Source organism: Paroedura picta, chromosome 3, assembly GCF_049243985.1.
Source record: "Paroedura picta isolate Pp20150507F chromosome 3, Ppicta_v3.0, whole genome shotgun sequence".
Lineage (NCBI taxonomy): Eukaryota > Metazoa > Chordata > Lepidosauria > Squamata > Gekkonidae > Paroedura > Paroedura picta.
Window position 1 is genome coordinate 157,890,569 of NC_135371.1, and position 25,866 is coordinate 157,916,434.

A 25,866-nucleotide genomic window follows, 5' to 3' on the forward strand; every position below is an offset into this window, starting at 1 on the left:
CAACTGCTGCTAAAACTCACATCAGGGATTAGGAAATGGGGATTCTGGATAAGAGGACATGAATTCCAGGACAGCTTGACCTCAGAAGCCTGCTTTTAAAAATAATTTTTAATAATTTATCCTCAGACTGTTTGTAGTAAGGCTGAGTTCTCACTGGGGAATGTCCCTCTGTAAAAACAGTTCTCCACACAGAAAACAAGATGTTAGAGAAAAGGTGTCTAGCCTTCTACCTGAAGTGCTAATTCTGTGTTAAGTAAACATCTTAAATACATAAGTAGTTGAGTGAGGCAGAGGCTGTCCTGGGGCTTCTTGTGTAAGATTGCATTGTATTTTTCATTGAAAAATAATTTCTATGTTGGAAAAAGTGTGGACACTGATGTCTAGGCCAAATTTGGTGGGGGGGGGGGGCGGTACCTAGAATATGTGTCAAGAAGAGGTCAATAAGCATGTGCTTATTATTGAAGATTTGTTTTAGTGATGGTTGTCCATTTTTATGTACACCACTTTGGAAGGATTTTTTAAGGGAATATAAATCTCTTAAGTAACCTTAATGTGATTCAGGTTTTCTCTCTGGAATATAACTATCCTGCAAACATTCATGGAAAAAGCTGTCAAACGATGTCTAATATTGCTGTGAACACATCTTTTGTGATTCCAAGTATTTATTCATTACAATTTTTTCCCAAAAGCTCAGGGCAGAATTCCTATTTCACCCTATCACCCTTTACTGCTATGAGACAAGATTCAAATGGTAGCCATGTTGGTCTGAAGTAGCACAGTAAAATCAGAGTCCAGTAGCACCTTTAAGACCAACAAAGATTTATTCAGGGCGTGAGCTTTCGAGTGCAAGCACTCTTCGAGCTCAAGCCCTGAATAAATCTTTGTTGGTCTTAAAGGTGCTACTGGACTCTGATTTTATTGTGCTCTGAGACAAGTTAGGCTGAGAGTGAATGACTGGCCCAAGGACACTCAGGCCGATTCCGCACGGGTGGAAAAGGCCTGGGTGGTGTCAATACAGACCTGGGGCTAATTCCTGTGTCCACGTGACATTGCCCCTAGGCTGCCGCCTTTCCGAGCCTGGTGCAGATTGGGTCCCATGCTAAGGGAACACAGATTCTTTTGCTTTCCTTCTTGGTGCTGCAGGGGCCAACGAGGAGAAGATCCAGCGCTGAAGTGTGTCCCCCGTGGGGACACAACAAGCTGCAGAACATGCAGCTCTGCAGCAACGCACTGGTGGCAGGCCAGAGTGGTGCCGCTGGTGCAGAATTGGCCTCAGTGAACTATGACAGAGTGGAAATTTGAACCCAGAGGTTTCTGTCCTAGTCTGACACTTTGTCGAGACTTGACTTGGGTATATGGAGCAATGCTTTGTTAAAGGCACCTCTGCTGTACTGTATATAGATATAGGGTGGACAAATCCGCTCCTTGAGGACACACCATCATGCTGTGAGCTTATCGCATTTTGTCCTTGACCACTACTTGCCGATCCTGGTGCTTTAATAATTAAAGTGTCTATCTTGGAATGAAGCAAATCTAGTTTATTATATAAAAGCTCCACAGTTTTTGCAATAAGATGTAAAATATTAGCCATTGACTCTAGCTCCTCAGCAGAATTAAAGTTGGAAACTGAGTTCTCAACTGGAAGCTGCGTGGAATTCAAATTATTATTGTCGTTGCGACATTCCTGGGATCCCGTGGAAATTATTCTTGAGTCATTAATATCAGGCAGATCAGATAGAGTGGAATATATGTTAGAGGTAGGAACTTGAACAGGAAAAAAGTTTCCAATTTTCAGCTGTTTAGAAGCCGGGGGAGAATGTCTGCCTCCCTTCTGCGTTTAGTAGATCCCATATCGGAAGAGATAACTGACAAGTTAAACCAACAAAGAAGGTCTTAATTAAACTTATCTTTACTGAAACTTAGAACCCTTGCAGCCTGCAGCCTTCAGCTATTCAGTGATTCAAAGTAAAAAAAAAATCCATATGGACAAATCCATAGCTTCGACAGGCAAAAACTAGTTCCTATATTGGGCCCCTTTTCACATTACCATTCTAAACCCAATTTTGTCTATTTTCATCCTAGTTCCCGGGAAAGTGATATAGGTACAGAATTTTCATACAGTTAATTTCATTATGTAAATGAGCTCTCTCTGAAGTAATTTCAAACAGGGCCGTGCCTTCCCCCCACCATGCAATCTTTTCACCATGCAATCTTCCTTGGATTTTTTAAATGTTCTGTGTTGAGCACTATAGCAACTTGTTAGCAACTTCAGTATCACCAGTCACTGCTGCCTAATGAGCTACTTCTTTCCTCCTGTAACAACAGCTCTAGTCTCAGTGTATTTCAATGGTGCCAAGGCATTTCAATGGTCCCGCTGTAGGGCTAAAATGCTACATTGGTCTAGCACTATAGCATTCAATTTAGAACTTTTTTTAAAGTTTGAGGAAGATCACATGGCAAAAAAGAGCAAGAAAAAAGTACAGCACTATTGGAAGCGCTGCAGACATTTTAAAGAGCACACTACAGAAGCACAAAGAAGAGTTGAAAATGGAAGAAAGTGGTTTATGTCAGGAACACCTTGGTGCTTTTCTAACCAGATGCAAGTGGCTTTATATGGAAATGTAAAATCTGTTAACAGCCAGTTTCTGAAACAGTTGTGGTTGAAATGACACAGAAAAGGGTTAGCAACCAGCTACCGAAACAGCTTCTCAATCTAAACTTATCTTCTGCTTTCATAATGAACTTTCCGTCTTTCGTCAGATTTTAAGATCAATCTATTTTTCACATATGATGTTAATTGTACCATTACACCATATTTGGCCAGCTATTCCAGTCTTCTAAGCTTGGACAGACATCACATTTCCATTATTTTGCATAAATTATTCTGGCTGCGGTCACTATATATTCAAATATCTCTTCCAAGACTTTCTGTAATTTATCAGGTAATATTCCCAATAGGATATTCTTGGCTACCATAGGATATTTAACTTATACATTTCCTCATGTATTTCCTTCCAAAAATTTTTTTGCAGGTCCACCACATAGGATAAAAAGTTCCATCTGTCTCTTGACACCTCCAACATTTTCCTTCATAATTTTTGTTCATTGTCTCAGTGTCCTTTGGAGTAATATACAATCTGAATAATCTTTTGTATCAATTTTCTCTTAAATGTCTGACCGCTGTGAATTTCATTTCTTTATCCCATAGCTGCTCCCATTCTTGCATAGGTATTCACTCAAGGTTCTGCATCCAGTTAATCATGCATTTTTTCACTCGTTCTTCTCTTTCAAACTAAAGTAATAGCTTATATATCCATTGTAATAGATGATTTTTTTGTTTTTTAATCAACTGTTTAAACTTGGTCTTCTCTCTTAAGGCTTCACCTTTCATATTCATTATTTCCTTTAATCTTGAAACTGATCGGTGGTATAAAAACATTGAACACTAAATTTCTGACATCTTGCCAAGACTTAAATTGCCCCTGGGCGTTTAGTATATTACTATAGGTTAAGAAAACATTTATTTATAAACTAGAAATGAAGCCCATTTTAGCCAGGCATAAAATGGGCGCACTAAGCCCCCGCTCCCTGGGGAAGCCTTCACAGGGTGAAGGCTTCCCAGGGGCTGGGGCGCAGCGGCAAGTCAGGGGCAACCAGGGGCGTTCTCTCGGCAGCGGGAACAGGCTGGCCGCATCACAGAGTCGGCCAGGCTGTTCCCGGGGCCGATAGAACGGGCGAGCACCCACCCACCCAGGAAGGATGCGGGGACTTCTGCGAGGGCTCGGAGTAGGTTCGCTGCGGCAGCGAGGCGGCGATCGTTGGTTTCAGAAGGGCAGCGGCGAGGTGGGGAGGCGGGCAGGCGTGGGCGAGCGGCGGAGTTGCCGCCGCACCTACCGGCCAGCAGCTCCAGTCGGCAGCGGCAACGGGCGATCTGTGGGCAGTAGCGTCGAAGGGCGGTGGCAACTCCGGGTGGCAGCGACAACGTGCGGGGAAGGGCGGCGACGCTGGGGGAGCAGCGGTTGGCAGCAGCAACGGCCAGGAAGCAGCAGTGGCGACGGGCAAGCTCCGGGCAGCAGCGGCGAGGGGTGGCGAAGGGTGGCGGCGAAGGGCGGTGACGGCCGTTTGTGGGAGGGTAGTTGGGGGGGTGGGCGGAAAGGGACAGGGATGCCGCGGTGTCCCAGCTCCTTTTCTGGGAAGTTAGGAGGTTGTGCGGCTGGAAAGGAGCAGGGCCGCCGCGTCAAAGACGCAGCGTCCCTGCTCCGTTCCCCGTATGGATGCGTAGTGTATGGCGGGCAAGGAGGCACCTCCCCATTGCCTCCTTGGTCCAGGATTGACACTCGGATTGACACCCGCTTTGTGGCTCCTGATTCACCCCTCTGAGTTTTTATCCCGGACAAAGCTCGCCCTAACTCCTCCCAACTTGCCCTTACTCTTTTATTAATAACCGCGGAGTGGTTTACAGATTATATATAAAACCTGAGCCTCCAGGAAGGGCGGTATATAATAAATAAATAAATTTTCATGTCTTGTATTATTGCACAAACTTCCATTGGAGACGTAAGTGAAGAATTTGGGGGGCGGGATTTCAGACTCCCTTATTTATGTAGGTAGAAATCCAAGATGGCAGAATATATAATATCATAAATCCCAGCTTTTCCCTTCTATTTATCTTATATATATTTAAAACTTTAACTGCCTTTCATCCCCATGGGACCTTAAGTCGGCTTACACTGTAATAATAAACAATAAAACTCAATAAAATACATTAAAACAATTAGTTTAAAATAATACAAAAATAATATAAAATTGCATGTAAGCAGAAAGGGAAACTTCTTGAGCCTGATACATGAATAAATTTAACATCTTTCATTTGGTGTTATATATTTGTGCTGAAAACTTTCCCTTTCTTTTCCTGCCTTGTCCTCAGGGATCAAGAGACAGCTTTTATCTCCCGGGTTTTAAAAGAATTTTTCAACAGAAGTGTAGGAAAGTTTATGGGCCTAAAATAATCAGTACAAAAGATAAATTATCTTCCAATTACCAACCAAATTGCCTAGTTTACATATTGAGACTGGCTTTCTCCCCTCCAGTGGGTACTGAACTTGTGTAAATGTTATGGGTGTCGTCTCTGGACTCATGAGGAAAAAGGGCAGAAATTGAAGGAGAAGAGCTGCATTTACTTCAGTTATACTGTCTGGGAGTAGATTGGTAGACTCATCATAGCACCTGAAATAGAATAGCCAAGAAAATACTGTACCCCAAAAAAATGGCACTGGGATGTAAACAGATTAGAGCAGGGGTAGTCAAACTGCGGCCCTCCAGATGTCCATGGACTACAATTCCCATGAGCATTTGCTGGCAGGGGTTCATGGGAATTGTAGTCCATGGACATCTGGAGGGTCGCAGTTTGACTACCCCTGGATTAGAGGTTGGAATTGCATCAGAGTACCTGTTGTCTTCATACTGGAAATATTACCATCTTTTGGGGGATTTGGCCTGTGAACCCACTCCTTTCCAACTCCTGTGACCTTGAGCCCAAGTTGAGACTAGCTGGATGAGTTCCCCATCTGTTCTAAGTTACAAGGTACGCTAACTGCTGTATTACATAGCCATGTTCTGAAGAGTTTAAACCAGGGGTAGTCAGACTGCAGCCCTCCAGATGTCCATGGACTACAATTCCCATGAGCCCCTGCCAACAAATGCTGGCAGGGGCTCATGGGAATTGTAGTCCATGGACATTTGGAGGGCCACAGTTTGACTACCCCTGGTTTAAGAGATAAGAGACATTTATATTATGTGAAGTGCTAATATTTCTGTGTTTCCTCTGTCTCCACATAAGTAAGCCGGCAAGGTAGGTTACAACAGAACTTTATTTATTTATAAATATACTTAAGTAAAGGTGTTTTAGAGGAATTTTACTATGCATTTTTTATAATTTACCCATCAATTATGCAATTTTAAATATTTTAAATTTTGTATTGGTTCCCCGATTATGTAATTTCTGCTGTGAAATGTTTTTTTGCCATCTGTTTTATCTAGCTGCAGTGCTATATTAAATAAATTTGATTTGGCTTATAAATATGTTTATTTATAAAAATTTATAAATATAAATTTATAATTTGTATACCACCCCTCTCAGACTAGTCAGCCCGGGGCAGTGAACAAGATCAAAATATGCTATTCATTCCGAACAATAAAATCATATTCAATAAATCAGCATAAAATTAATATGATTAATAACTGCTGTCAGCTATTGAATACAGTCAAACAAAATAAAAGTATAAATCAGAAACAGAAAGATACAGTAAAACCTGGATTCACCTGGATAAAGCCAGGTGAATCATACTAAAAGAACCATGGAACGAAAGGAGGACAGTTAATGAAGTTTCAGTTGGGTCAGTGAGGGGAGATCTCAAATGATGGAAGAATGAAAATAATTAAGTTTTCTATGAATCTGTACAATGGAGGTCATGCGGAGAAATGTGGGTCACAGTTTCTGATGCAGAATTTAGAACTGTAAATTTGCACATGTTGCTTGTCCTTATGTCCACTGTAAGAAATGTTTGAAACCTAGAGAGTCAGAAGATGGCTCTCGGAAAGTGGAGCTCAGATACAGGCTTGTAGCATTGTTTTAAGTTCTAGAAGTAGATTTTTTAATTTCTGGTTGTAAAATTTGGGATCCTTAGCAATAATTTTCTCTGAATTTTTAGTCCCGAATAATCAGCTGGGTAGGAGAAAACTATCATTTCCCATTAATAAAGATGGGCAGAATGAAAAGGAGCAGTTGAAGCTTCTTATAAGGTAAAGGTAAAGGTATCCCCTGTGCAAGCACCGAGTCATGTCTGACCCTTGGGGTGACGCCCTCCAGCGTATTCATGGCAGACTCAATACGGGGTGGTTTGCCAGTGCCTTCCCCAGTCATTACCGTTTACCCCCCAGCAAGCTGGGTACTCATTTTACCGACCTTGGAAGGATGGAAGGCTGAGTCAACCTTGAGCCGGCTGCTGGGATTGAACTCCCAGCCTCATGGGCAAAGCTTTCAGACGGCTGCCTTACCACTCTGCGCCACAAGAGGCTCTGAAGCTTCTTATAGCCTGGAATTAAATAATATTGTCTGCGATTTGGAGGCAGATCAAACTAATTACAAAGGGATACCTAGAGGGAGCAGTTTAAATATTAGCTGCCCTAGTCCCAAGCATTGTTGTGTAGACAGTTTTGTTTCTGTGAAAACTTTTTCATTTTGGTTATATTGTAGCACCGAGATACTTCCTAGTAAGCATACATAGAAGTATTGCCCTAATTTTCCTAATACAAAGGGGAAAACAGACAAACTGGATGGAAAACAAAGTTTTGAAAAGGGGTTGGAATTTAAAATAACTAGAATTTGACACACTAGGAGGTTTGATGACTTTTTGTGTTAGGCCCATGACACCACACTACAAATTAGAATAACTTCATTACTCCAGTTTTGTGGGGAGTGAAGGTGAGAGAATACGTATATATGTAGCTGAGCTTGCATTTCCTTTACAAACATAATGTTCTTACAGCGGCATATACATTTCTCAAGATCCTTTGGAAGCTAAACGGAATACTCCAGGTTCCTCGCTTCCAAGCTGTCTGCCAAAGTGTGAATTCCTGTTTGGTAAATTTGTTTTGTTTTAAGAACAGGCTAATAGTCCAGCCAAAGAATTTAGGTCTGATGACAGCTCCTTCTAGGCTATACCGCGTGTGTTTTTTCCTCCCGAGCAGCTTTAAACAAATGCTGCAGTGTCTGTCCTTATGTTTGTAAATGTGTTTCCACAGACTCAGCCAACCAAGACCTTTGTGAGCTGGCCCATCCCAGCATGAACTTTCCAGGAATGAGGATGAATCTTTCTGAATAAGATTAGAAACTGAGAATATTGGGGGGTAGCCAGAATGTGATGGAAAGGCTTTGTAATAGGAGAACTTACCAGCCTTCTCCTAGAATAGAATGACAGAGTTGGAAGGGACCTCTTGGGTCATCTAGTCCAGCCCCCTGCACTATGCAGGACACTCACAACCCTATCGCTCATCCACTGTAACCTGCTACCCCCTTGAGCCTTCACAGAATCAGCCTCTCCGTCAGATGGCTATCCAGCCTCTGTTTAAAAAATTTCCAATGATAGAGAACCCACCACCTCCCGAGGAAGAGTGTTCCACTGGGAAACCGCTGCTTCCTCTGTTTCAGAGTATTTTTGCAGCCAGGTTCTGCATGTGGTTCTACCTTGGGACTTCTATGCATGTGCACACACACACACACACACAAAATCCAGCAACATTCTAGATTCCAGGCGTGAAATGCAGTTTTCACAGCAGTTTCAGAGCATATGTGTGATTAATGCAGTTTTAGAAAAATGTCCCCTCCAAATCTAATAATAGCAAGTCTCTGCCTGCTGATATATGAAAGTCGAGAGAAAAGAAATTTGGTAAATTTCAGTTGGTAAGATTCAATAATTAACGGGTAATCTCTTTGGTCTCGAATCCTCTGATTAAATGTTAACACTCCATTAATTAATCAAGTGATTAATGTTGATTAATCTGCCAGTCTAACTGATTAAAGGTTACTACTAAGGCTTTGTTGGAAGCATTTAGCAAGGGTTCTCTCTTCTTTCAGGATGAGATGGGGAACAAAACAAATGTATTATTGAAGGTTCTTGTTTTGTTTTTTATTTTAAACTTTTTAGAATTTATTTTCTTGATTTGAGTGGGTTTTTTTGCATTTATTCCTCAAAAAGGCTCTAAGGCAGTATATTAATTAAATAAATAAAAATGGAGCACCCAAATTGTTTCATACTATTGTTATATTTGTTATGAAACCTAAGCTTGATTTTAAGATTACCCTTTATAATAAAAATTCCAAAAGTCTTGTAGTTGAATATGTAGGCAATAAATATGCAAACCTGTCAAATTCAGTACCTAAAGGATTTTTTTTTCTAAACTCAATGAGATCTATAAATGGAAATGTTTAATAAAATTCAATTTGAAAATATAATTTTGTTGCTTCCATGATAGACTTGTGAGAAAATGCTTGACACTTCCCTCTCGGATCTGTTTCAGTTAGGCTCGAGTTCCATCCAATCTCATTGTTTTGTGAAATATCATACTTCTTGCTCATCTTGTAATAGGGTATAAAATAATAGCAGTATTAGGATCATATAAAACCAGGAATATGTCACAGATATAGGTGACTCTGCTGTTGTATCTTTGGTGCCTCTAAATCAGGCATCCTCAATGTTTTTTGAGCCTGTGGACACTTTTGGAATTCTGTCACAGGATGGTGGACACAACCCCAAAATGGCTGCCACAGGAGGTGCAGCTGACCAGAAAATGGCTGCCAAAAAAGGCAGAGCCACACAGAGAGGAAGCTCATGTGTAGGAGACAAGAGGTGAAACTTTGGAAAATACACTGGCAAAGAAGAGTGAGATGGCAGCTACAGCTGGGGAAAAAGTTACTTTAATCTGTTCAGCCAATCAGATCTTCAGTGGCCACTCAGAAGTCCTGCAGGGCAAGAATCCCATGTGGCTCCACCCACTTTCTAAAGACATTTGGAGAACTCCAACAAAAGTGTTGGTGGGCACCATAAGGGAATGCCAGCTCTCTTGATCTAGAGATAGCATCTTGTCCCTTTAAGGTGTAGTCATGGCAAGTGGATCTCCCTTGTTTCCACCTCACACTGAGGCTGTTAACTCTGTTCCTCCTTGGATTGGAAAGGTCGGTGGGTGGGGTGACATGCATTGCAAAACTACTGCTGAGAATAAAGCTTTGCTACTCAGCTCTCAAACAGTGAAATAAATTCACAAGGACTTATTCTTTGCCAAACAGCGCTCTAATGCCAGGTATAACTATGATGACTTTTGGTCTTGGAGAAGCTTCAGAGGACTGAGAGCATCTGTCCTGTAAGAAGTGGTCGCTTTTATCAGTGTCAGAGCTGGCTCCTTCCCAAACAAGGAAAGGCAAGACCTGGGGAACATGTCAAAAGTAAAGTCTTTGTGTATTGCCATAGACTCAAAGATCTCCCTCTTCCCCCTGCAGGTAAATGCCCCATGAAATACTATTACTGTTCCTATGGGTGTATTTGAGCATGCAGTGGGTGGGAGGAGGTAAGCATTTCTGTTGGATTGGAAACCATCCCTCTCTTTCCACCAAATCGTCAAAACAAGTTAGGCTACATAGTGAGCAAAGAACTAAATCTAGGGTTTCCTCGTCTTAGCCTCTACGTCTAAAAAGTATATCCCACCATCTCACAAAAGCAATAAGCTGAGCAGGCTACGTGATATGGAGTTTACTTTAGTACATGAATAAGTAAGCAGTTGTATATGTATATTCCTCCTTTCTGCGAAAGAACTCTGGGCAGAGAGTTTCTCAGACAAGTTTGTTCTGGTCTCAGCATGCATGCTCCCTTGAGATCCCTTGAAGAAAGGTGAGGGTAAAAACAATGTGGGAGAAATGTGACATTTTCTCATCTCAGTGGCTTACTTGTAGATCCCTCCTTTGCTCAGAGCTTCATAGTAGAGTAGAGGCTGCATCCGTACACGATACCTCTGAGTTGAGTGGGCTTGAGTACGCTTGAGTCTTGAGGATTCATTGTGGGACAGTGCTTCTAAATGGAGCTGTTAACTGAAATTGGGTGCTTATTACAAAGCAGGGGCAGAAATTCGAATGGCTTACATATTATCATTTAACACCTGGGTATGATGTGCAGAGGGAGAATTTGTGCGTCTCCTCTCTCTCCAGGATGACTTCTTGCCATGTGTGAAATATTTTTTTCATACGGTTTGTTTATTCAGGCAATGTAAATGCTAAACAACAGGGTACCTGAAGCTACCTTATCAGACCCTTTATCCATCAAGGTCAGTATTTTCAACTCTGACTGGCAGCAGCTCTTTTTAAAGCTGAGAGAGAGTGGCTATACCCAGTGAGCTATCATGGCTGCCTGTGGATTTTAACCCAGGTTTTTCTAGTCCTTACTATACACATTAACTATGCTGGCTACTATACAGTGCTGCAGGTCCTGGAGATGCTGGAGATTGAACTGTATGTGCACTGGATGCTCTACCACCAAGTCACAGCCCCTTATCAAGACAGGACAAGAAAAATGCATAAAATGGCTTTGAGCAGACAAAAATGATATTAATAAAACAGTCTCTAAGTTAAAAGCAAACCATTAAAAACTCGAAAAGATGCAGTCCCTCTGTGAAATACTGGATTTAAAAAAGTATTTCAGTCTGACACCGAAAGGACAAGTTAGGTACCAGCTGAGCCAGAAGGCATGCCAAAAATGAGGTGCCGCTGATGAGAAAGCCCTGTCTATGGTCACAACCCATTTTACCTCTAGGTAGGGGGGCACAGAGAACAGAGCCTGGGATGAGCATCTTAATTGGAGGGTGGGGGAGCTGGGAAGTAGAAGAGTAGCAGCTCTTCAGGAAGTGACATCAGAAACTCAGTTGTGAGTCATTTGCACTTCCTTACTGGGCCACTCCTTTTCTCCTGGCTGTCTAACCTATGAAGAAGATGAATGTTCTGTTGAGTGACACCTAACAATGCTTCTCTTTCTGAGAGTTTCTGGTGGTTTGGAAGAGAGATGGTGGCTTGTGTGTGCATGCACCCACACTTTTGCTTCTGGGGAAAAAGATTTTACAGGCTTTGATTTTGATTTGAAAGCCTGTTTGACTACAGGCAACCGCAGGAATAAGAAAAAGAAAAAAGTGTCCGTATATTACAGCAGTGGTCCCCAACTTTTTTATCACCAGGGACCGGTCAATGCTTGACAATTTTACTGAGGCCTGGGGGGGGGGTAGTTTTATGCCGAGGGATGTCGCCACTGCCTGAGCCCCTGCTCCACTTGCTTTCCCGCTGGCGCCCCTGACTTCCCGCCACCCACTGGGGAGCGCTGCCAGCAGCAGCTGCGCAATGCCACGCCAAGGGGGAGCCCAAGCCATGGCTGGAGAGCACCAAAGGTAAGCTGGTGGCAGAGTGGCAGGGCAGCCCCAAGGCAGCAGCCAGGGAAGAGGACAAGGAGGAGCCGCGGCCCGGTACCAAATGATCTACGGGTACGGGCCAGTACAGGCCCGCACACCGGGGGTTGGGGACAGCTGTATTACAGGAAGCTTTCCCTACTGCTCTCAAACAATTTTCAGCTTTCTTCAAAGTGGATGTGCTTCTCCAGCCTTAAGACGCATGCCTGCTTATGTACAGCCTCTGGCCTACAGCCTGTTTACAGAAGTTGGTCAGTTCATTTGGGATTTGAAGCAGAGATCTGGGACACTAGTTTGAATCCTGACAGTTCTCTCATGACAGTTTCTCTGCTGGTCCCACACTGCTCCTTACCTTGAGCTACCATCAAGGTAAGAGTCCCCCCAGGATGTTATCTGGGACGTTTATATTTCTGACTCATCGGCACTTGTAATTAAACTTGGTAATTCTATTCACAGTGAGGCTTGGCGTCTTGTAAGCCATTCCTCTCCCTTTCCTCCCCCCCCCTTCTTCTATTCTTTTGCGCATTTCATTTCTTTGTCACCATCTGCTGTGAAATGGCTGTTTTTCTTGCACTGCACACTTAACATTGCCATCTGGGCGAAATTATTTGTCCCATTAATTGCAGAAATGTGTGAAGGAGCAATTTAAAAAGGGAAAAAAAGGAACAGAAAACGCTACTACAAACTGGTGGAATGTCTGTGAAATGAGATCCTGCCCAGCCATGAGCCGCAGCGCACGCACGGAGCTTGACATTCGGAAATGTCTATTTTAATAGTCTCTCTTGCTAATTGGTCTCTGCGCAGCGTCGAAAAATAGTGCTCTGCTTGACTCTGTCCCATAGGGAGGGCCTGAAAAGATCTGAGTCTTCTTTGGAAATGATAAATACGTTGGCGTGAATGTCGTGATGCTGGGCCTGTTCTCAGACTTCGACAATGGCTCACGTGCTTAGGAATGCACCTGGAGGTCTAAAGGAAGCACTTTGCTTTGCTTGGTAGGCAGACCACTGGGTGGAGAGAAACCTCTTGAGGGGTCTGGTGTGCTTTCTCTGTATTACAGGCTGAAACTGGTGGGAAAGTCATTTCATTTTTTCCCTGGGAATTGTAGGTCGGGGGTGATATAATTGTAGTTCAAGGGTCCCGCCAAGCAGTTCCCCTCCTCCACAACCCCCACAAGTGTCTTGCCTTGGCTGCATGATGCCTGTGCAATGAGGCACAGTGATTCTGAGGCAAACAGGAGATAGCCGGGAGGGTCATGTGAATGGAGAGAGACAAGTGCTAGGGTTGGCATAGATTGGAGATATGTAGTGCATGGGTGGCCAAAGGGTGGCTCTCCAAATGTCCATGTACTACAATTCCCACAACCCCCTTTCAATTGCCTATGCTAGCAGGGGATTGTGGGAATTGTAGTTCATGCACATCTGGAGGACCACAGGTTGAGGATCCCTGGAGTAGCGCATGGGTGGGCAAAGGGTGGCTCTCCAAGTGTCCATGTACTACAATTCCCACGACCCCCTTTCAATTGCCTATGCTAGCAGGGGCTCGTGGGAATTGTAGTTCATGCACATCTGGAGAGCCACACTTTGGCCACCCTGTTAGACTATGATCTGGGAGACTCAGGTTCAAATCCACACTCTGCGATGGCATCTCACTGGTTGAACATGGGTCAGCCACACCCTCCCAGTTAGTCTGCCTCACAGAGTCGTCATGAGGATCACAGTGGAGGAAGGTGTGGTAAAATTGCTTTGGGGGAAAGACCAGGGTATAAATATCCAAATGAAGAACTGGGGAGCAAACACTGAAGCAAGGCAACCAAATCAGAGTCCAGTAGCACCTTTAAGGCCAACAAAGATTTATTCAAGGCACGAGCTCTCAAATGCAAGCACTCTTCCTCAGATTATGAACCTCCATCATGACAGTGGGAAGCAAGGCAAGGCATGAATGCAAGATTACCAAGCTTTAGACAGCTCCCCGGTATTGAACTCCTCCTTGCTATCAGTTATTTCCCCCTCTCCAAGGAGATCACGTGGCACGAAGCAGGGGTCCCCAGTGTAGTGCCCATGGGAACCATGGCACCCAGTGCCTTTTGTAGCGCCTGCCAAGCGTTTTAAAAAAGTGAAAGGGGCTAGGTGGAGCGTTTGCCAAGCAGGGCTTCTGTTTGGCCCCTGGAGCTTGCTTAGGGAACAGCACAAGGATCTTCACAGTGTGACTGAAGGTAGGCTATATGTGTACAAGAAAATATTTGGAAACGAGGATGATTCTAAAAGGCATTCTGTTAAGCAACGCTTTGTCCTGAGTTGCTAAAAAGATACTACCATTCGAGTTTGCCACTTTTGGCAGCCATTTTGTGATTGCACCCACCACTACGTGTCAGAGTCCAAAAGTGACTGCAGGGTGAAATAGGTTGGGGACCCCTGGCATAGAAGGTTCTTTTCTGCTCCAGTGTGGTACGTGAACAACCTCCTGAGATACCTCAGGCTGAGAGACAGCGGCGGGCCGCCTCTGGGTTGCCCAGTAAGCTTTCGTGGCTGACTGAATTTGAACCCAAGGCTCTCCAGCCTTCTACTGTGCTGTGGGCCCTGAAGGCTACCTCAGGCTTCACCTGTCAGTGAAAAGCCTTTTACAAAATTTTCCAAAGCAATTTCTGTTGTTTGGAGGTCAGAAGAAACTCAGTGTATGGAGCGCTGGTGATAACTAGCTCCGTCCAAAGTAATGTCACCCAAGTTCTGGCATTTCTCGGCTGCCGGCAGATGTGGCGCTCTCAGTGGTCGGGGCGTGTGGTCCCCTATGAGGCTGAGTAAACAAGAGAATTTCCCCGCACGTATCAGAGTTGAATGTAATTCCGGCGAGCTGGCTAAGTGCTTCACAGAGTCACGCCTTATAAAAAGTGCATTCGGTTCCTATAAAGGCAATTACCTTTCTGTGAGGCAGTCAGGGGACAGTACAGGCCCCAAGGAAGAACCTCAGAGAGAAGGAATCCTCAGCTCTCTTGACAAGATTGCCTGGCTTTCTTTGTTTTGGATGTTTTTCATTTTTAAAGATGAGGGAAAGTTTTTCAGAGCAGAGAGCTTGTCAGTGAAACACAGATGATAACGAAAGAGAAATAGACTTTTGGGGGTGGGGGAGGGTTCCCGAATAGTGAGATGTCTCTCTAAAGCACTGAGGACTGGTCTACTGTTGTCTGCTCTGACCATGAGTAGGTCAGAGATAGCCTCTTGTGGCGCTGGGTGGTAAAACAGCCGACATGCTGTCTGAAAGCTCTGACCATGAGGCTGGGAGTTTGATCCCAGCAGCCGGCTCAAGGTTGACTCAGCCTTCCATCCTTCCAAGGTCGGTAAAATGAGTACCCAGCTTGCGAGGGGGTAAAAAGGTAATGACTGGGGAAGGGAATGGCAAACCACCCCGTATTGAGTCTGCCATGAAAACGCTAGAGGGCGTCACCCCAAGGGTCAGACATGACTCGGTGCTTGCACAGGGGATACCTTTACCTTTTTTATAGGTCAGAGGTTTCCAGGGGAATCCCAAAATCTCTACTACAGGATGAATAGCTGTGGAGCAGAGGTTGCCAAATCTCCAGATATCCATGGACTACAATTCCCATGAGCCGTTGCTTCTGCTGGCAGGGACTCATGGGATTCATAGTCCATGGACATCTGGAGAGCCATAGTTTCCCCCTCCCCTTGCTCTGAAGGTACAGAGGATTCTTGGATATATCCTCAACTCTGGGAGGGATGTCCGCATCACACTTGAGGAACAAAAAAGAAACCTACCTTCCCTCAGAAAAGGAGCACTGCTACAGGGCCTTCCCCTGAGGCACAGGGTGGATAGAAGTGGTGCTTGAGCTATGGGAAGTGGGCGGGGAGGAGGAGGCTTGGATTGAACGCTGCTGGAATTTTAAGGGAATGGGATTTTTATGGATATTATTGTGGGATTTTATTGTGACCTGCCTTGAGCCACTGAAAAATACCTCCCTCCCTCCCTCCCTCCCTCCCTCAAGATGCCCTGTAGGGACCAAAGCATGGTGAAGCTGGGCATGTTGGGGTAGGAGCAGACGGTGGTGGAACAGTGGGGTAAGGTGAGGCTTAAAGGGTTCAAGGAAGGTTTTGTTAAGGAGGCAGACATTGAGGAACCTGTAACACATGAAAAAAGAAGGGCTAAAGTAAACCGGTTCATATCAGCCCTTGGAACTGAGCGAGTTTCTGCTTTCCTGACAGGCGCCTCCGCAACCTTAGCCTCCGTTGTCTCTGCAGCATGTGACCCATCATACCTTGCCACTCGCTTCTGCCAGCAGCCAATCATGGACGCAGACACGGTTCCCCCACAAGAAGCATCCCTGACCGTTAATGAGCAGGTACGTGTCTGAGCCATGCTGTGTGTGTGTGTGTGGGGGGGTGGTTTTTAATTCGTTCAAATATTTCCATCCTGCCTTTCCCTTGTGGCCCCTGGTCCAACATTTAAAAGGAAATACAGTGAAATCCCGTTGGCTCCCCTCTTGCAAGAACTAACTGCAGCTGCAGATCCATCAAAAGTGCATGTGAATAAAATGGCTTTAAACTTCTCCAGATGGTTCCTCCCACCCCTAACACTGTCTCAAGGAGCCCATTCCACCGAGCTTCTGCCGATGTCCTGCGTCCATGTTGCATAGGAGAGTCGTTCTATTTGCTTTTTGACTAAAATGTTACCAGGGCAGTGGGGGAAGCTGCCAACTTTTGCAGAGCTGAAATAAGGTGTGTTGTATCTGTGTTTTCCTTCCGACTGTGGCCTCATTGCACACTGAATATGGTGTCTCAAAGCTGTTGTTGTGCCCCCCCATTCTTGTCCAGGGAGCTCAAATGAAATGCTGGGTGGGTGTGGAGTGGATGGGAAAATATGATGGAAGAAAGGTTACAGTCTCCTTTCTTCCTTCTTACTATTTTGGCAGCACCTGCCAGCTGTATTTCTTGGGTTTTTTTTTTAACTTGGGAGATCAGTCATATATAATTATGTCAAATTTGGCCCTGTGGCCGTGATGCTTCTTCTGTGGCCTCAGCTAAAGACGGGATTCTATTTTATTCATTTACACCCCACCCTTCTCCCCTTTGGGGTGCCAGGGAAGCTGATATCTTTGTTTCCTCCTCCATTTTATCCTCATAACAACCCTGCGAGGTGGGTGTGGTTGAGAGACTAACTGGCCCAAGGTCACCCAGCCAGCTTCCACGGCAGAGTGGGCATCAGGCTCTCCCAGATCCTCGCATGATATTCTGTTCACAATACCACGCTGGTTCTCATTAAGAATCGGTGGTTCAAATCACCATTGTTTCTTCTCGTTGTTCCTTGGTTTGGGGATTTGAGCCCACTCATCTCCTTCTTCTCTTTGCATTCTCTTTTCAGGTGATTGTGATGTCTGGTCATGAGACAATCAGGGTGCTGGAGGTGGGGGTGGACGCTCCACTCCCTGTAGAGAACTCAGGGAAATCTTTGGAAACAACAACTACAACAACATCAGTGGGAGGAGAAGCTCCCATGAGCTGCCCTCCGGAGCCCTGTGAAACAGGGAGGGAAGGAGTGGAACAAAACACAGAGAAGACACTGGCCAATTCGGGTGGTAAGAAGCGCTTTCTTAATTCTGTTTCCCATTTCTTGGCCTGTATTTATTTTTCAGAAAAAACATACAAGATGTAGGTCAGCTTTGGACAGGTTGCCTTTGTCAGGCCTGATTCTGGTGTAGTCATGGCCCTAAGAAAGCACTTGGTACATTGGGGGAACTCACCTTGAAATGTTTCAGAAGATTGCAACGTTGGTCTGCCGTGGAATGGTTAGATTCGAATCCAGTAGCCCTTTAGAGATTCTGAAATGCATTTTTTGCTTTGAATTTTTAATTTTTTTCTCTCTCTTGCCAGAGATCAGGCAGGAGGGGGTAGGGAGTCAACTCGATTGATTTCCAGCGTCATCTCAGCCTCCCTTTTAAAAATACTAATAGGTCTAGCTAGAAGACAATAGCATGTGCCAACTCCGTTCCTGCCATACCACTCCAAAAGATAGGTGATATCTAGAGGAGAACCGAGATTTGGAGGAATTAAGTACTAGAAAGACTTTAGGAAGAATCTTGTGGAGACTAAAGGGAAATTCTTTTGGACCTGGTCAATGGGTGGAGAAAGGGATGCTAAAACCCCTGGTGGGGAGGAGAAGGGTCTGTTTTATGCTGATTTCATCAAGGCAAACAGAACTCTTTGGTGAAGTCTGCTGGAAGCAGCCATTGCCATGTGCTAACCTACATACTTGAAAGAGGCCTCAAGGTAATGGAAACCCTGTAGAATGCTGGCAGGGGCTTATGGGAATTGTAGTCCATGGGACATCTGGAGGGCCGCAGTTTGACTACCCCTGCTGTAGGCCATTTGTAACTTTCTAAGCCAAGTAGGCTGCCTTATATTTAACATTGGCTAGGGACAGAGGAACTGCGTTTTACACTTTTTAACAATCTCTTGCTTAGTCTGGTGCTGTGCTCAGAATATGTTTGTGGACCATTTCTTTTGAAATAAATACTTTATAACTTTTGATATTAGTCGTGGTTCTCTGTATCACATAGATGAGAGAGAGGGAGAGAGGGAGAGGGAGAGAGCAGATGTATTTCTGCAGAGATATACATTTGCCTGCCTGGAGGGCATGATGGATAGCTGTCACAAAATTCAATGTGGGTATGCTGATTGTGTGCTGATTGGGATGCACTGTGCAACATGAGGCCAGTTCCCTAAATCTTTATTTATTTATTTAGATTTTTATACCACCCATTTCTTTGCAGCTCTGGGCGGTTCTTTGTTGGGAGAAGCTTCCCATCAACACAAGGCAGGCAGAGTTAACAAGTCTGATATGGTCCAAGTGCTTTATCTGAATACCGGGAGCCAGATTACCCTGTGGGGAGCAGGAGGTTGGTGGGGGTCAGGATGTCAGAGGTAACTATTTCGTATTGTTTAGGATAGCTTAGTGTAGACCCTATGCTCCGCCATGGCAGCTGCACTCATTTGCAAATGGGCAAAATCATCAATTGTTTGTACACCTGTGTTCTTTGTTGCAGCCCCTGCCTGGCTTGCTGGGTGAGATCAGGAAGACTCCCTCCCTTCTAGCATTCCACAAACTGTGCAAAACTGAATTATTCAAGAGGGATTTAGCACCCAAAATAGGGCTATATTTGGAACAAAACGATTCAGAGAGAAGTTTGGCAACTTTTCTGTGCCATTCCCTCTTGAGAGAAGCGCTAGGCAAGATTGTCCTCTTTCTCCTCTCATTTTTGATTTATGCTTGGAAAATCTGTCTTGGAGTATCAGACAGAATAATAATTTTCATGGCTTTGTGTATAACTCTCTGGAATGTAAACTTATTCTTTATGCTGATTATCTTCAGTTGTTTATTACTAAACCTCAGTCTTCCATTCCTGTATTAATGAAAATTATTAATACTTCTGGTGATTTATCTGATTGATTAGCTGGACAGAATCTTGAGTTGATATCATTGGGAGATAAAACATCACACATTTTTGGACATTTTTAGTGATGCTCAAGTGTCATTCTTTATCTTGGAATAGTGATTCCTAGAGGAATAGTAAACACATGATTATTCTAAATTTTAACATGTTGATTGCTACTCCATCTTTGGATTTGTACAGATGGACAACCTTAAACTTTTTTTAAAGGAGATAAAGTAGATACACTCAAAATAAACATATCTCAGATTGTATACATTTTATTTGCTTAAATTCTAGTGGGTAGCTGTGTTAGTCTGAAGTGGCAAAACAAAAATTGAGTCCAAAAGCACCTTTAAGGTGAACAAAGATTTATTCTGTTTTTTAGATTTCTGGTTGGTTCTACAACACAGATTCTATTTCATTGCTTACTGGATGCCCCGCCCTGTTGATTGCATTGGTTTACTCTGTGTAATCCACCTTTAGTCCCAAGTGGGAAAGACAGACTATTAATAAAGCAACTAACTAATTAAATAAACCTGGAAATACGTTTATAAAACTGATACCTTGGATAGCTTAAAAGACAGCGCAATCCCATTAAGGAGGATTTGGTTTTCCTGATCTTAGTTTCTCTTATCAGGCATATCATAAAATCATAGAGTTGGGAGCGACCTCCAGGGGTAGTGCAGGGGTAGTCAACCTGTGGGCCTCCAGATGTCAATGGATTACCATTCCCATGAGCCCCTGCCAGCATTTGCTGGCAGCGTTTGCTGGCGGGGGCTCATGGGAATTGTAGTTCATGGACATCTGGAGGCCCACAGGTTGACTACCCCTGATCTAGTGTAACCCCTTGCAGAATGCAGAATATTCACAACTACCTGCTCACCACAATGACCTTAATTCCATGCCCAGTTGATGCCCTACCACCCACCCCTCTTACAATTTGCCTACATTCACAGAATTAGCATTTCTGTCAGATGGCTATCGAGCCTCTGCTTTAAAAATTCCACAGAAGGAGAATGCACCACCTCACGAGGAAACCTGTTCTTATTAACTTGCACCCATTAATGGGATTGCTCCTCTCAGTTGGACTCAAACCTTTTGTAGGTTTCTTGTCTTTAAATGGAATGCATTCCAGTCTGTTCATGCTAAAATACATCCTCTTCCTCCTGTTTTTTCTGTAGTTTGAGAATTATGGTGTATAATGTCATGACAATATCCATTTCACCCATTTTCATAGGCTTAATTGACACTATAGGCCAGGGGTAGTCAAACTGCGGCCCTCCAGATGTCCATGGACTACAATTCCCATGAGCCCCTGCCAGCATTTTGCTGGCAGGGGCTCATGGGAATTGTAGTCCATGGACATCTGGAGGGCCGCAGTTTGACTACCCCTGCTATAGGCCAATGCAAAGGCAGAAACTGTGAAGAAATATTTTTAAGGGGAGGCTTAGACAAATGGAGATTTTTTCCCCCCTTTGGAGCAATTAATAGCCTGTGACAATGAGTTTTTGTTATTTTCTCAGCTGAGATCTAGATATGACCTATTAACCTCTGTTGAATGTCTATATTTATAACTGCAACATCTGTTGATATCTAAATATGGCCCTGCGGCGCTAAATGATTCAGAATCTCCCTTACGCTTAGCAAATCTCATTGAATCAGTGCAGAAAATGAAACAACAATGTTTGTTTATAAATATGGGATGCTTATTCATATAAATATTAATAAATTATATTAAATTATAATAAATTATATAGTAAATTATATTATTAATAAATATAATAAGCAATATCTCAGAAATGAATGGAATAAGGAGTGAGCTAGGTCACCCTATTTTGCTAGAGCAATGGGATAGAAGAAGAAAAGTTGGTTATTATACCCCACCTTTCACTTCCCGAAAGAGTCTCAAAGGGGCTCACAATCACCTTCCCTTCCTCTCCTCACAACACACACACTGTAAGGTAGGTGGGGCTGAGAGAACTGTGAGTGGGCCATGGTCACTCAGCTGGCTGCATGTGGAGAAGTGGGGAACCAAACTTGGTTCTCCAGATTAGAGTCTGCTGCTCTTAACCATTATACCATGCTGGCTCTCCACCACACTGGATACACCCCTAAATTTTATACCAATTGTTTCTATAAACCTTAAACAATGACTGACTTACTCAGCTGCAATTATATTTAGGATATACTAGACCAGTGGTCCCCAACCACTGGGGTGTGACTTGGTGCCGGGCTGCGAAGGCCCTGGCACTGGGCCGCGGCTCCCTCTTCCCGCCCGCCCCCCCCTGCAGTAAAAAACTTCCCAGGCCGCAAGCTTGTGGCCCGGCAAGCTTCTTACTATGGGAGGGAAGCAGGGCCGCACAAGCGCAATGCGTATGTGTGGCTGGGCTGCGCATGCATGGCATGCACAGCCAGGCATTCGCCCTCCCTGCTGCCACTGGTCCCCAGCCTGAAAAAGGTTGGGGACCACTATACTCGACACCACAGTTATTTCTTTTTTCGTAAAGTACAAAGTCTAATTCTTTGGGCTGTAACCTACAAGATATGTCTCTTAAGCCAGTATTTTGGGCCTGTCCAGTTATTCGGTCTTTTTGGGAGGAAGTAATCACTTATATCAATTTTGTATTAGAACGCATTTGATCTTTGACGATAGGTAAACTATTTGCCTGTCACCTGGAGACTAATTGATCATCCACAAAAATGTTGCTAAAAGACTTCTGTTACTACACTGGAAAAATAAATGCCTGCTTCCAGTAATCCAGTGGATTGAGGAATTTACAGTTTTATCAACCTTTGAGTATGTGGAATATAGATGAACTTTACATTTGGACATATTTTTAGACCTTTGGAAAGCCTTTATAACTGTTTATCGGTACACTTGCCAATATTGTTGTTATATTTTGTTATTTGTTATTATTTTTGTTTGGGGTAATTAAAAATAATAATTTGAAAGATACTTTAGGTATCTCTTCGTATCCCCTCATAGTGATTTTCCCACGATTAAATGCCAATAATTTACTGAGGTAATTGGAGATGAATTATGGTGTTGGAGACGAATGCTGCGGATACCATGGACAGCCAAAGCTAACAACAAGATAGTTTTAGAGAGGTGCAGACTGACTACGTCATTAGAAGGGAAGATATTACAGCTAGAGCTCACTTACTTTGGACACATCATGAGATCAAACTCGTTAGAAAAATCATTAATGCTCGGCATGGTCAGCGGCAAAAGGAAACGTGGTCGCCAAAGGATCTGCTGGCTTGACACGATCAAAGCCGATACAGGGATGACCTTGAACCAACTAAAAGAAGCAGTCAGAGACGGGTGCATGGTGAAGACTTTCCTATAGAGAATGGATGACATCATCATCAATTTACTGAGAGGAAAAACTAGAACTTTACAGTCATTAAATTTTAGATACTAGACTTCTTTGATAATTTGTCCTCTTTGCTTTTTGTCATCCATTATGTATGCAGAGGATGTGAGGGTTCTTCATTTTCTTTCATGTTTTCTTGTACAGCATTTTACTTGGGGTGGGGAAATCTTCAATACAAAAAGAAAAGTTTTTCTTTTCTTTTTTAAAAAATCCCGTAGATTTATATCGAACAGCTTGAGATGCTTCTCAGACTGCTTGTCCTGGGAGGGAAAGGAACAGCATGAGGGGTGAAATGGAGGTCTGCAGTGTGTGTAGGGAGGACTGGTGAAAGTCTCCCCTCCCCATTAGTGGAAATGACCACTGAGTAGGACCAAGACTAAATTTTCCACCTGTGTAACAGAGCTTTCTTGCCCCCCCCCCCAATCTGTTGCACATCATGAAATGCAGCTCCTAAAGAATAGGAGAACCTGAGGGGAAAAATGAGAGGTGGAGTCTGCAATAGGAAGAAGGAATTGGTAGAAATTGCTACATTTGGACTGGATCCAATTATATGAATTTCACATTGCAAACTGTTTTCTAGCAGAAATGCAAGGCTTTTAGGGCCAAGTTAAACACTGCATGCCCGACCCCATGGCCCCCTTTAAAAAGAAGGATGATTGGGATCAGGGATCAGTGCTTGGATGAAGGTACAGCCTTTTCCCTACTCCAGACTGCCCCTCAGTAACCTTTTGTCATTAGAGGTGCTTTCAAGCCCTGCCCAATAATTCTCCTTTGTTCATTCAGTGGTATTAACCTGGTTCAACATTCTACGGTTCAGAGATGAACCCTTGTTTCGTTCTCCCCCAGGTGAAGCAAAGACAATTCCGGAAATAACTCCTGCGCCTGTCCCAGGCGTCATCCCCTTCAGCCAAGTGACAAGCCAGCAAACGCAAACTCTCACACCGGTCACAGTGCAAACCACGCCACAGGTAACTACCCTACAGTTTTGTGTTGGGTACGTGGGAGGTACTGCATGGGGTGGTGAACACAGGAAATAGTGCATTCAATTTCTGCATTCAGTACAGGGTAAATAGGTGGGAATTCAGGGCCATGGTTTGGGAGAGCCAGAGTCTCAAATCTGCACAGAGGCAGAACTGGATCCTTAAGGTTTCAGAATGTTCTGGAATTGTGGCACTTTGTCTAACCATAATGCTGTGGATATTGTATATTCTAGTATTGGGAATACCCCCTGTTACGTGGAACTTTAGTGTCCTGGAATTAGTTCATATTTTTTAAGTTTGTTGGTATGTAGAAATCAAATGCACTTTTCCTTTGTCATTGGCGGGAATGTGTTTCTTAGCACAGGGTATATGCAGGGCAATCATGCCAGCCCTTGTTAGGTTATAATGATAAAAAGGAATATTTCCAGGTCCTGCCATCTTGCTTGACTGGCAGCTGGAATCTTGGTATTCCCAGCAGTCCCAGGAACAATAACAGTCTGTGACCAATAGGCAGACTAGTCTTGTACAATGGACTTATGAAGAAGGCTGGTCCCCTCCTCCTTTTGAGCCGGAGAAAATTGAAATTCTAATTTTCTCTGGCTCAATTCGGTGGTTATGGGCGGAGCATTTCTGGGCAGATGCTCCACCCACAGCCAATATGGGGGGGAGGGGGCTGATGTCAGCTTTTCCCCTAAGTTCTTATTTGACTCCTTCTCTCCTTTCTCTACTGCTGCTCATTGTGGGTATGCAGTTGGCACCTGCTGAGAGAACCAGAATAGCTTTTCTTCTAAATAAGTTTCCAGCCTGCTGTGTGAAGCAGCAAGCCTGGGTGCTTTCTGGTGCATATATCTGCTAGCATAGAGGTCTCTGGCCTTCTGCTAAAAATGTAGTACTTCTTTGCCAGAATATCATCTGTGTCCCCCTTCCCTGAGAGCGGATCTGGTGTTCTTTGCGCTCTCTTGTCCTGCAAGGAGGGACAATCTTCCCTGCCAGTAAGCAGGGGAGTAATCAGGGACTCCACCTGGGAAAAGGCACAAACTGCCCCTTCTCCAAGAAAAATGCCAAGTGCCAACATAAAGCTCATAGGCCAGAGACCCTTGACTCTATTTGAGCCTGCAAGAACTTTTAGAATTCTGACACAGCACGGCGAGAACAGCCACAAAATGGCTGCCGCAGGAAACGTAGCTTTCCTTCAGTCATACAGCAGAGATACTTGTACTACATGGGCAGTGGTTGCCAAAGCTATGATTTTTAAAACCTGCACTGCCAATCCAGGGGCCAATCAGAAGCTTTGCTGATGCAAAGCCCCCCTCCCCTGGTCCCGCCCTCTTTCTAAAAACCCTTGCTGGGTTCCAGGAAAGGTGTCAGCAGGTGTGACAGTGCCAACGGGCATTACATTGGGGGTCCCTGCCTTAGCCAGTTGTGTTCCGAAGCGAAGGGTTTGGCGTGCAGGCAGCCTGGCATGCTCCCTCAGTGCTGTAGAACGTCCCCGCCTGCTGCGGAATGTTGATTTTGCAACCAGCCCCCCCTGTTGGGTGTTACAGAGCTGCGTCTGTCCAGCTGCTGGCCCGGGGTGCAAAGCCCCACGCGGCGCATCTCAGGCAGGGGTCCCCTGGCTGGGCTGGGCCTCCCGTGGGCTCACTGGCGCGGCTGCTGCGCTGATGCTGTCTGCGGTGGCGTTGATCTTCTTTTTTTCCCTTTTCTTTTTTAAATCTTGTTTACTTTTGCAGGTCTTGACTCAGGAAAACTTAGCAACAGTTGTGACAGGCGTAATGGTTCCGGCAGGGGCAGTTACTCAACCTCTTCTTATCCCCATCAGTATTGCAGGTCAAGTGGCAGGTCAGCAGGGGCTGGCTGTGTGGACATTTCCTGCAGCAACGGTCGCTGCCCTTCCGGGACTGACGGCCGCCTCTACTACTGGGGGAATTTTCAAATCACCTATAGCCAATCTGCAAGGTAATCCGCACTCTTCTGCAGGATGGCCTTCTTGCATGACGGTGCCCCGATTGCTTGTGCCAAACCCAGACACTTTTGAACGAGAGACAGAGGGAGGGAGGGCGGGAGGGAGGGAGGGAGG

At 44.4% G+C, this 25,866-nt stretch overlaps 1 protein-coding gene across 2 annotated transcripts in view; it reads left to right on the forward strand.

Annotated features, from left to right (window-relative positions):
- The window catches only part of POU6F1 (POU class 6 homeobox 1), a 40,156-nt gene that overhangs the window by 2,224 nt on the left and 12,066 nt on the right, over positions 1 to 25,866 (forward strand). For both annotated transcript variants that reach the window (XM_077328922.1, XM_077328921.1), the window contains 4 exons: positions 16,209 to 16,345; positions 17,365 to 17,578; positions 23,656 to 23,777; positions 25,520 to 25,745. In XM_077328922.1, the coding sequence (XP_077185037.1) occupies positions 16,292 to 16,345; positions 17,365 to 17,578; positions 23,656 to 23,777; positions 25,520 to 25,745 (616 nt within the window). In that variant the 5' untranslated portion in view covers positions 16,209 to 16,291. The remainder of the gene's footprint in view (positions 1 to 16,208; positions 16,346 to 17,364; positions 17,579 to 23,655; positions 23,778 to 25,519; positions 25,746 to 25,866) is intronic.